This window comes from Falco cherrug, chromosome 2, assembly GCF_023634085.1.
Source record: "Falco cherrug isolate bFalChe1 chromosome 2, bFalChe1.pri, whole genome shotgun sequence".
Classification (NCBI taxonomy): Eukaryota; Metazoa; Chordata; class Aves; order Falconiformes; family Falconidae; genus Falco; species Falco cherrug.
In genome coordinates, this window is record NC_073698.1 from 59,403,256 (window position 1) to 59,415,226 (window position 11,971).

The 11,971-nt window shown below is 51.0% G+C and overlaps 1 protein-coding gene across 1 annotated transcript in view; it reads right to left on the bottom strand.

Moving 5' to 3' along the window:
- The window catches only part of FGF14 (fibroblast growth factor 14), a 415,520-nt gene extending 405,144 nt beyond the window's left edge, over window positions 1-10,376 (bottom strand). The window contains exon 1 of the mRNA XM_055703167.1: window positions 9,701-10,376. Within this exon, the coding sequence (XP_055559142.1) occupies window positions 9,701-9,908 (208 nt within the window). The 5' untranslated portion in view covers window positions 9,909-10,376. The remainder of the gene's footprint in view (window positions 1-9,700) is intronic.
- Between the last annotated feature and the right edge of the window lie 1,595 nt (window positions 10,377-11,971).

The window sequence follows — 11,971 nt, forward strand, 5'->3', positions numbered from 1 at the left end:
ACAACAGCATTATCTTTTTTCTCTTACAGTTTTACAACTCCACAAAAATCATCAGGGTTTAAAGTCTAGTTCTAAAACAAAGTAAGGCCTCCTTCAAAAAAATGTGGGTCTTCAATACAAACACTACATAATGGCGTATTTGTTGTAAAAAAATCCCATACTGCTTTTAGGTGTCCTGTTCCATGGATGAAGAGTCTGTGCTACAGGTTTCAAAGGTAAGAGAATTCATCTCTGACATGTTTCAAAACTCTGCAAACAGGCAGAGCTCAGCACTTGAGAACAAAAGGTTTAATAACATCTAGTCACTGGTTTGGCCACAAACGAGCCTCGTTAGCAGGAGCCCTAGAGCATGTTGCACTGAAGTGACATGTTAGAATCCTCTCATAAAATAATGTCTCAAATCCACACTATCAAAAGTGAAATCAATCAAAGGTGAACAAGGCAGATCAAAGGTGAACAAGATTCAGACCACAAGTCTGCTCTGTGCGTACCCTGCTGAAGGTATAGATGCCATGCATTCACACAGGTTTTGTACTTCTCTGGGAAGTCATGGCCACAAGCTTCAGGGAGACATGTAGCACCCAGGTAAGCAGGCAAAGCCAGGACCTGGAACCAATTCTCTACCAGGTTAATTCTCTTGCTGACTTTACTGTCTTTTCCTAATCAATCATGGTTGCTTTACTGCCTCTGCATTTGTGTACTTCTGCTACTGTTCTGCTACTGTACATTACAGAAAGTGGGAAACCAATCATTCATACAGCTCGTGCCCAACAAAACAAGGGATATTCCATCAGCCTACACTTCACCCATCATAAATATCCATTACAACAGTAGTCACATGTACAGTCATTCTGACCATTGCCACTAGCTAATTATCTGAAGTGGTGGAAAGAACTTTAAAATATCTGAAAGAAATATAATTAAGGGCTAATCTTCCTTTGAGACCCTAATCCAAAGTAAAAAGGTGAGATGCCTGCACAAGCAGCAGGTTAAAGAACTGAAAGAGATGTGAGAGGCTATAAGGGATGTGACAGTGTTTGGGATGGGTCAAGGTCATATTCACACAGATAAAACAGGTCTGAGTAAAGCCAGGAGACTAGCAAATGTCAGCACTGAAAGTCTGTATAACCCTATGTTTTGAGGCAGAAAGTCTCCTTCACATGGGGACAAACACAAAAAAAGATTTATACTGGCAAGGGAATAGGAGGAAATCTCTTGGGAGCACAAGGCTTTACAAATTTTAATCCACCTGTTAATGCTACTTTAAAACATGGATTTTAGTGAAAGCTGAAAAAGTCTGAGCCACAAAATTGCACCTGGGTTTTAGACATCCTGCAGTTAATTCATATCTGAGATCCTGGGTTGATCTCCTAGTGGGATAATCTGCCAATAATCACATTTAGGTTCAGTTGCTCAGGGACTATTAGCAGTCTGGGTTCGATTTGTAATTCCTAGTTGCAAGAAAATCAGAACTGTAAAGTGTTTTTTCATACTATAAACTCTATGAATTAATAAGCACCACTATTAATTTAACCCTTATTAAGATATTCCTGGTAGGATACTCTATTTTATAAGATACTACTATTGTAATAATTTAACTGATTTTTTTTTAAGAATTTCCCTATTCCGTAATTTTTCTACATCTTTTCCTGTATTTTCCATTATGTTTTGCACTGGTAGTTCCTGTTTATCTCATTCAATGTCAATAATGTACCTACATTCGCAATGAGCAACATGTGTAGAAACTCCTGGGCAATAGCAATGTTTCATGATGCACTTCTCTAATGAGAAGCATGGACTGGGAGCTGTTTGAGCTGGACGTTTCGTTTAACCGTAGCAGGACATGCTTAGAAATACATTTACTGAAAGAGTAACAAGTCTGGCAAACCTGCCTTCTTTAAATTAACATTTTCATCTCAAACCTCATTAAAGGGCAATGAAATTCCTGTATATTACCTTTGCTAGCATTGGTGAGAACCAAGAGATTTATATGTAAACAGAAGTCTTTCCTTTTATATGCAAGTGCTCTCTCCTGTTCAAACCATTCAACACTGGTACAAAATTCTAGTTTTCAGTCACAGCAGAGCTTAATCCTTTAAAAGCTTGTTCAAGGGAGCAATATCCCGCTTCTTCCCTCAAGAGAAAGGACTTTGTGAAAACATGCCCTTTGCAGGAGATACTTCCTTATCCCACAGGCCTAGAAAATCCATAGGAATGAACTCCTTTTAGTTGGATAAAAGCAAAGCATGCAAAGGGATGTGTCAGCTGCTGCCTCATCTCCAAAGCCTATATCGTCAGCAGAGGCAAGCTACTGCGCAGGAACCAAGATGACAGAAACGCTCAGAATTTTTTGACAGTTCAAGGAAGAAGGCACCATGAAGGAAGTACTCTTCACCTTATAGATGCAATACTCGCCCCTGAAAAGCTCCCCATAATCAGTAATCACGAACACGGAGCAGGAATAGCAGCATTAGCCTCTGTTTTTCAACCGGAGAAGAAAGGCATACCACTGAAAGTACAAACCCCTCCACACAGTGTGTGGTTATGTGGAGCTTGCTGCCATGCACAGTTTTTGATGCCCAAAATAGAAATGTCGTTTCACAAGTGAAGGTGTGTAGCTCCTTCAGAGGCTACTGCACGCAGTGGCCTGAATAAAAGGTCCGACTTAAGACAGTCCAGTTGCAGCTGAAAACAGAGGGGACAGGTTAGGGGAAGGATCAAACCCAAATTTGCCCTGTATCTTTTATTTTTCTTGCACATCTAACGTCTAAAGCTGGAGACAGGGCATGCTCAGGAGCTAAGGCACAAATCCCACACATTCTGTATCCTCACTATGTTCTTATCTCTCCAGATGACAAAGCTGCACCAAGAAAAAAAAAACAACCAACCATGGATGGCATGACGAATTGTCAGGAAAGAGCCAAGTCTATTCCCCTATCAGTTCAGTGAAACACAGACCTTTCAGGAATCTCCTTAAAACAATTTTTTCATAGAGGTTTACAGTTTATTTGTATCACTGCCTGTAGAGCAAAAGCCAAAACAATTCAATGGAATTGAAATGTTTAACCTTTGTTCAATTCTACTGTCTGATGGGACCAGGTTAATTTTAGCGCCACAAAATGATTAAGCCAAGTAATTTCCAAGATACTGCCTTCTGTATGCAAACGTTAAACTTGTTCAGTGCGATTCCTCATGCTGTTCCCAGTTAAAAGTAAAATAAGCAGGTGTCAGAGTGAAAACACAAAATATGGACATTAAAATTACACCATCAATTTCTGCTAGCAACTTCATGCCATTTATTGTCATTTGACTCACACAGCCATTCAACATTAACTCTCAAACTATTAAAATGTTGATTATGTTCACCACAGTGTTACCTAACTAGTGCATTGAATTTTACTGCAGAAGGTGTTATTATTCTGACTTGTGCATTAAATTTTACTACAGATATTATTATCCTGACTTCTCAATGCTGTCTCATCAGCAACAATTCACTTTCCTTGCTACTGTTTAATGTGAGAGCTTGTAACAGTGATACACTACAGATATACCAAGCCTGCATTCCATTTATCCATTAAAAGCCTTTCACTTCATGATTTTTGAGGTTTTGCCCTCAGAAAGATCCTCTTCAAAGCCAGCGTGCTCCTGATTTGAATTACAACTTTGTTAGTTATTCACATGCAAAGTTATTAACACCTTTGCTACAGAGTATATTAAAAAGGATACGTCACATTTTGCTCCTTGTGAGTTCAGTCCATCGTGGTGTCAAACACCATCAGTTCCCTTTGCAATGATAATTTTCAGTACTTCTGAGTGGCTCAGAACCTCTAAAGATCCACTTCGAGAACACGATAAATATTTTTTTTAATAGCAAGTCTGAAATGAATATACTCCTTTGAGCACTTTATCACATGGTTTTCAATAAAAATATTTTCCTCCCAGTTGCTTCATTTGTTTTGACTGTAGAAACACGAAACACTCTGCGCAAGAAGCGCTCTTTCTGAACTAAACACGGCCCCAGTCCTGCAAAGTTTATTTCCAGGTAGGCTGTTTTTCTACAGTATACATTCATTCTGGAAAGTGGCAAGTAGCTTTCAGGTACATTAATTGTACATCAAGCCTTGCGCTCACCACAGCAATTTTTTTCACAACAGAGATTGCAAATTTTTAAGATCATTCAATATCATTTCTCAGTAAGCTGTTCAGTAAACTAGTAATTTGTCTTTGAAAAGCTATCCTTCACTGAAACGCAAAAAGCAAACAAAAGGACCACTAGCACACTTGTGAAACGTTCAGGCATTGCCTGCAATTTTTAACAAGCAGGAAAGCGAGGCATAGGGAAGTAGCAATGTGTCCAAAATCACAAAGGCCATCTGAAACAGAATTAGGTGTAGAAACAAATCATTGCTCCTGAAGTAACAAGATCATACTCCACTGAATGAAACCTGCTCCAGCAGGACTCAGTGCTCACAGGCACATTTGGCAAACACCTGTAAATATTCAGCAACGTTTAATTAATTTGCACACAATCACCTCATTTATCCAACCACATTCTAGACTCACAGCGTTTCATCCTACATGTTGAGTGATTATACAAGAACCTCAGCAGTGACTCTACTGACTACAAAATGCCACCTCAGAGTTGGTCCACTGCCCCAATTCCTATTTTAGTTTTATGAAGTCCTCTTGAAAAACTGGTTTCCAGTTTCAAACAGCTCTCTCCTCTCCAGGTTATACTTTTACAGGCATTTACTGGACAGGAAATCTTTGCAAAGGGACAATTTCTGAATGTCTAAATCACTCCTTATCTGAATTTGAAGTCAATAGGAATTTTAGCTCAAAATTAAGATACTTAACATAATTAAAGCAGGTAAGTAGAATAAACATCAAATGAAAACAAAAAATGCATGCACATAAATATTTAAACCAATGATGTCTGTAAACACATTTTTCATATTTTCTCTAAGCCTAAGTCATCCTTTGTATATTTGAATTCATTTATAAATGACCTATCATTAGCAGGCATTGAACTAGGTGCAAACATTTTATCACAGTAGGGAGATGCATGAGCAGGCATAAATTTCACCCCTTAAAAAGTAGAATACGCAATTTAATTTGATCAAGAATAATTAAATTTGTATAAATTCAGGAAATTTATTCCATAGAGGAGAAAACTTCAGTAGGTGAAATACATGTAAATAGCCAATTTTCCTTTGGAGTGAGAGAAATATGCCACAGCTCAATTAACAGTGTAGGTATTTAGGCAGTCAGAGCTGCTTTGGGGATTTACATAAAAGAAACTTCGAGGACCTGATCCCGCAGCTCTTACTGAGGCAAAACACCCTTTGTCTTTTGGTGGCAGGTTTGTTTTCTATGAGTAAGGAAGGCAGTGGGGAGGCCCAATTTTCTTAGAATTCAGATAAAGACACACACTACATATTTTACAGGCAAGACCCAAGAGTCTGTTTCAGACAGATCCTCACATGGCTGTGCTTACAAATTTTTCAAAGTAATAAGCATCCATGAAAGAACAGTCTGACTATTGTATGGAGGAGTTTGACAAGGGACTATGCAGAGATCCTAGTTCAGCCACTGCCTGTTGTTCTTTCTAAATAGGTTTTGTATTTGAGATTGATACGGGATTGCTACTAACAGAAACTAAATTTCTCTATCATCAGCAACGTATTTATAGTAATGCCAATTTCCATCTACTTTCCTGTCAACACTCTTGACTGAGTTGGAGAGATGCCTCTCCTTGGAGTAAATGGAAAGGAAACCTGATCCATCCTCTGTGTGCTGGGCTGCCACCAGAAGCGAAATGCGATAGCAGTCCCTGCCGTGGGGGCACCTAGTACTTCATCTCCCATGGGCATCCTCACAGGTGTCATTCGGTAAAAAAAAAAAATCTATTCACTAGCTGTATTTGCTTCAAAATACACCCAGAGATATTCTCCTTCCCCATTTCCCCTCAAGCCCCAAATCCTTCCCATGACTCAGCCACTGTCTAAGTGAACATACCCAGTTTAGAGCCCACAGGGTGAAGCCACCAGGATGGCATCTTACCATTACAAGCCCTGGCTCAGGCCTTATGTTTCTGAGCAACTTTTAACTCTTTGCAAGGGAAAGTCTCTTTTGTCTCACACTTCGTGAGGTCCTCTCTGTGTATATGACAAGCTGTAAGGGCAAAATTAGATGGAAATAATTACAAAAGCAAGTGAGGCCCAGGGAACCCAACACATTACAAATACTTTCATGCTGGACGGGATGCTGCATATATGTGGGGCTTTCATTATTTTTTGTACTATTAAACTCAGGAAAACTCAAAAAAATTCAATCAGTGCAAGCAAAGCCACACGTATTTTTTCTCAACGTTGGGGTTATTTTTTTCCTTCTGAAGAAATGTACAAAGGTAAATAATCAAATGTAGCTCCTCTTTCCAGGGTAGTAAATTTGAACAAACAGGGTTTCAGCCAGCTGCATTTCTACTATGGATAAACCACAGCCTCCTGATGCAACCCTGCCAGAGAACTGCAACACCCCACCGCAGACCCTGTCCCTCTCTGCCCTACTTGCCCCTTGCTGTGGTTGGTGCCGGTAGCCCCGGCAGGGCCAGCTGGGACCCCCGGGGGTGGCAAGGGAGCCCACAGGGAGGTCATCGAACCCATCACACCGAGGGGAGGGATGCAGCCAGCGGCGCCGAGGGAGCACAAAGCAGGAACACCTGGAAGTGAGCCACCCAGTCCCGTTTCTGGAAAAAGACCAGCTGCTGAGAGGGACAAAAAAAAGTGTAGCAGGCCGAAAATAGCTACATAAACTGAAATTATAGCCAGCGCGAGCTGCCTAACCTGCGCGATTTTCCACACGGTTGGATCAGCGGCAGCTGCTCGCTCGCGTGGTGCCTTTTGAGAGCAAAAAGCCCAGCAGCTCCTGAAAAGTTTGGCGGGCAAGAGGGGCCAGGGGCGGGTAGCGGAGCGCCGAGCCGCGGCGGGGACGGGGGTCCCCGGCTGCCGCGGCCGCAGCTGCCCGCAGAGTGGGGGTCACCCCCCGGCCCAGCGCGCCGGGGCACCGGGCGAGGCGGGACATCGCGGCAGGGGCTCCCTGCTCTCCCGCGGGCGACCCTAGCCAAGATGCAGTTGATCTGCCCTCAGAGCGACAGCGCCTGTGACCGACTACCCGCTAATCCGGCCCCATGCCGTTCATTAGCCTCCCTGGGCAGGCAGCCGCAGCTTCGCGCTCCCGGAGCGGGATGTCAGGACAGGGCAAGCGGCGCGGCTGCGCTCGGCGTCCCGGCTCCTCCGCCGTGTCGGCGGCGGGCCGGAGCAGCGAGGCGCACACGGTGCGGGCGGCGGGCAAGAGCACGGAGCCGGCTGGCGGGGACGGCCACCGCAAGCTCCCACCTCCGCGCTCAGCTCTCCGGCCGCCCTGTGCCCCCTGGCACCGCGGCAGCGGGGTGCAGCGACCCCTCAGCCCGCCCCCGCCGGGTTTCCGCTCCCCGCGGTCCGCCCCGCTTGCTCATACCGCCCCCCCCGGCACCCCCCGGGCCGGCAGGGTGCAGTGCCATTCTGGCCACCAAAACCCTCACGTCCCGTGTAGAGGGGGTAAGTGCGGCAAAGTCCCAGGGGAGGCGGGAAAGGTGTGCTGCAGGCCCGCGGCACCCCGAGGGACACGTCTCGGCTTCAGGGTGCGTTTGCTTACCAGCCTCCCCTCCGCAAGGAAAGGACACGGGCCTTTGGGGGGTCAGTGTGTGTCTGTGTGTGTTATACGTCTCCCCCTCGCCCCGGTACACAAACTGAAAGGTCTAGAAACCACAACCACCCCCAGCCCTTCCTCCAGAGTATCGCCTCTCGCCCAGAGCACCGCGGCGATGGAGCCGCCGATCCCCGCCCGCCCCCCGGGCGGCGGCCAGGGCAGCGGGCACAGCCCCGCCGCGGCTCTGCTCCCCCCCTTGTGCGGCCCGGACAGGGAGAGAGCGGGAGTCCCCGGGTGCTGCGAGAAGGTGGCCGTCTGCCCTGCTTCTGCCGGCCCCATCCCGCCCCGGGGCGAGCACACGGCTTTGGAAGTTGCCCCCGCCCGGGGGAGGCGGCTGGCTGCGGCGCCAAGGGGCGGGTGAGGCGAAGGGCACTTTGCGGGAGGCTGAGCGCTGCCTCCGGCGGGGCATTTCGGGGTCTTCGGTATGCCAAGAGGCTGCTCTGCTGCAGCGGCAGCGGCGGGGAGGAAAGGAGGGAGACAAGCTGGGAAACGGGAGCTGGGGGTGGGGGTCCGCCGAGGTGCCCACTTCGACTCTCTGCACCGGCCCTGAGCCGGGAGAAGCAGGAGCCGGCACCCCGGCTGCCGGGGAGGAGAGGGGTGCGGGCTGCTAGGGCTGCTGCTTGTTGATGTTGGGGTGTCAGAGAGGCAACGAGAGCCTATGATCTACTACACTGCAGTGCCAGCGTCAGGAGCCTCCTGCTCGGGAGCTGCCACTGCAGGGCAGCCGGCACACACACAGCAGCGCGCACACGGCATCCCACCCCTCGCGGCCCGGGCTCAGCGGCTCTCGCCTCCCCAGGCACGCAAGTGCTTGCAGCCAACCTGCCGGGGGCGGGGGGGAGGGGGGGGCGGGGAGCGGGGGACAGAGCCCGGTGCGAGGGGGGCAGGGAGGGCCGGTATTTCCCCTGAAAAGCTGCCGGCTCCCCCGCCCGCCGAGCATCCCTTCTCGCCCACCTGGCTCGCCAAACTGCGGGCTTGGCCGCACGGACGCCCCGAGCCAGAGGGATGCAACAGCAGCAGCGTGACCCCCCGGGACCGGGCGGCCCCGAGCACCTGCATTTGCATTTCTTATGTAATGTACTGCAAGTTTCCCCCTCGGAGCCGGGCTGAACCGAAGCGCATGATCCTGGCTGCCAGGCAGACATGGAGACGAACGCAGAGACACCGGCGTGTGCCCAGAGGGGTCATCCCGACAGGGACAGGCGGAGGGGAGACTCAGCCACCCGGGCGGTGCTGCTGCTGCCGATTGGCATAGCTGACTGAGTTGCCGTCTGGGCACAAGCCCCAAGAAAGTGTCCACCCGCTTTCCTCACACACACCCCCGCCACCTTCCCGGCCTAGAGTCCGGGGGGAGTGGTAACGGGCAGCCCCCCAGGCCGGCGACGAGGGGTGCTGGATTTGACTTTGGAAAGCTCAGAGAGGCGGGTGTGTGGGTGTGTGTGTGTAGGGGGGGTGGAGGGGACATACTGCAAGCTAATCAGAAAGTGCTGTGCAGGACCTGAGCCCCGGCACACTCACCCACCACAGGCAGGGCCGGCTCGCAGCAGCATGGGAAGGAGACCCGGGCTCCTCTTCCCAAAACTGACCGGGGGTGTGTGTGCACGGGGGGCTTGCATCGGGGACGGGAGGGGGGGGGGGGTATCTACTGGCTTTCCCTCAAAAAGGGTAGCGATACAAGTTTCCTCCTTGGAAACAGCATATAAAAACTAGGAGATGCAGGCTGGGCTAGGGTCGCCTTTGATTTTTTTTTTTTTTTTCCTTTTCCGTGGTGACAGTGGCTGAAGCTAATCCAAGCCGCTCCTTGCTTATTCATACACGTATGCACATGCATGTCCGTGCTGGCCTCGTTATATTTCCCCCTTCTCCCCTCAGCAGGATTGCAGATCTACCTCGGCGAGCAACAGACAGGGTAGCATAAAAGAAAAACAACGCAGTGCAATGGATTGCTTACCAGTTTGGTTCTTGTTTTTCTTAAGACTCTTGCCACAAAGACACTGCAGCATATGCGATCCTTTGCTGAAAATGTTCCAAAGAAACCACATTGATTTGGGCGAAAAGCAATCCAGCAGCTTATACACCCTGAGAAAGAAGAGATCCTTGTGGTTGCATAATAATAAATTGAGACCAGTTCTCCTGAAGAGGGGCACCAGTTTTATCATAGAAAAAATTGTTATATTCCGATCTTCTCCCAGTTTTTTTTCCTCACGTGGTATATTTCTTTGAGACTTTTCAACGGATGCTCTTTTTCAGCCAGGCTGAATGGTTATTCCCCCTAGATCAACATTGGATTATAACCAAAAGCGTGGAGAGAAAATAAAAGAAATCCCTTTTTTTCAGCAAGAAGCCGAACGAAAAGTAAGGTAGCGAAATCCCAGCCGAGGCCAAAACCTCATCAGAGACACCGGCAAAACGCGGAAGGAAGATCCCCAGAGAGAAAACCATAGCCTGGTACTTGACTGCTAGGAGGATGGGTGGATCTGCAGAACAAAAGCCACGGCAGGATCCATCCTACTGAACGACTGCCATTGTGCAGCCCCGCGGCGGGAGAGCGCACCGCCAGCACCCGGCGAAGCCCGGCTGAGGCGCAGAGACCGCTGCCGGCCGCGGGCGCGGACCCCGCCCGCAGCCCCCGCCGAAGCCCCGCCGCCCCCGCCGCCGCCGCCCCGCGACGCCGCCCGCCCTCGCCCGCGCGGGCCGCTCGCTCCCGGCCCCGGCTGCCGCTGCTCCCCGCTCCGCCGCGCAGGAGGCAGCACCCCCGCCCGCGCCGCGCCGCGCCGCCCCGCGCCGCCCGCCGCAGCCTCGGCGCCCAGTCGCCGGCGGGCGCCGGGGGAGGAGGAGCCGCCGGGCCCCGCCGGCCCGGCCGCCGTCACGTACCCACGTGCGGCCCGCTCCGGCCCGGCACCGCCCGCGGGGAGGGCAGCCGGGTGCCCCGGCGCTGCCCCCGGGGCAGGGCGCCGCAGGCCGCCGAGCGCGGAGCCCGGCCTGCCGAGCGCGGAGCCCGGCCCGCCCGCGGCGCGCCCCGGCCCCTGGCGCCGGGCCCCCTGCGGCGCGCCCCGGCCCCTGGCGCCGGGCCCCCTGCGGCCCAGGCGTTTGCCCCGCTCGGCGCTGTGCGCTGGGTGGGGGGCGGCCCGCGCAGCGCCAGCCGCACGAAGCGCCCCGCTCAGGGCGTCGAAAGGCCCCGCGGGGCGGCGCGGGCCGGGGTCGCCCCAGCTGAGCCCAGCCCCGTCCCGTGCCTGGTGGGGTGCTGCCAGGCGCTGCGCAGCCCCGGGCCGCGGGTGGGGCTCCCGAGCGCCGCGAAGCCCGGCAGAGGCGACGCTGAGGTGGCCCCGCAGGGCACCCGCCGCGGGGCCGCGGTGGCGGGGCGGCTCCTGAGCGGTGCGGCTCGCTGCTCCCCGCAGCCCCTTGGCGGGGGTACGGCCCTTCAGCAGTGCTCCCCGCCGCTGCGGGGGGGCCGCGCCGGCCGAGCCCGGGGTGGCTGCACCCACCCACCCACCCACCCACCCACCCGTGGCGGCGGTGGCGGCGGCACTGGGAGAGCTGAGAGCTGCCACCCTTGTGCTCCCTCTCCCCTTCAGATGCTCAGCTGGACTGTGTGGGTCCTGGAAGGTTTGGAAGTCATGGCACAGAGAGCATGAATAAATGAGGGAAAGATGCCGAGGCAGTAGTAGAAAGGGGCTGCTGAGGAGAAGGTGGAAGGAGAAAAGAGAGGTGATAGAAATGGGACCATGAGCGGCTTGCTCTCCTCTCCTGCCCTGTCTCTCATTGCCAAGTCATCTATATCCACCTTCACGATCATCTTTATCTCTCTCAACAAACGTTCACTCTTTGACCACTAACTTTTTCCAGTGACAGAGTACAAAGTAGAAGTACTGGGACACTGGTTTCACCTATGACATTTCTATTATTAGTTGCATTCATTCAGACATGGTCAGGTGTTGGTGTTTTCTTCTGAAGCTGTGGAAGCCGCTGCAAGAAGACTGAAGTGTGAAAAACACAGAGGTTTGTGTGTGTGCTTTTCCTGCCCTGCCAGGATCTCTGTCAGGTTACCAACAGTTGGGGAGCTCTTAGTTAGCACACCGACAAAAGCGCTGGGAACCAAAAATTTTCCAGTAGTTTTCATTTCAGCGAGATTCTGGATTTACACGTATAGATGAACTGCTTGGTTGCCAGATCCTTGTCTGTGTGATATTTAGACATCATTACCCTGTTTTACAGAGATGAA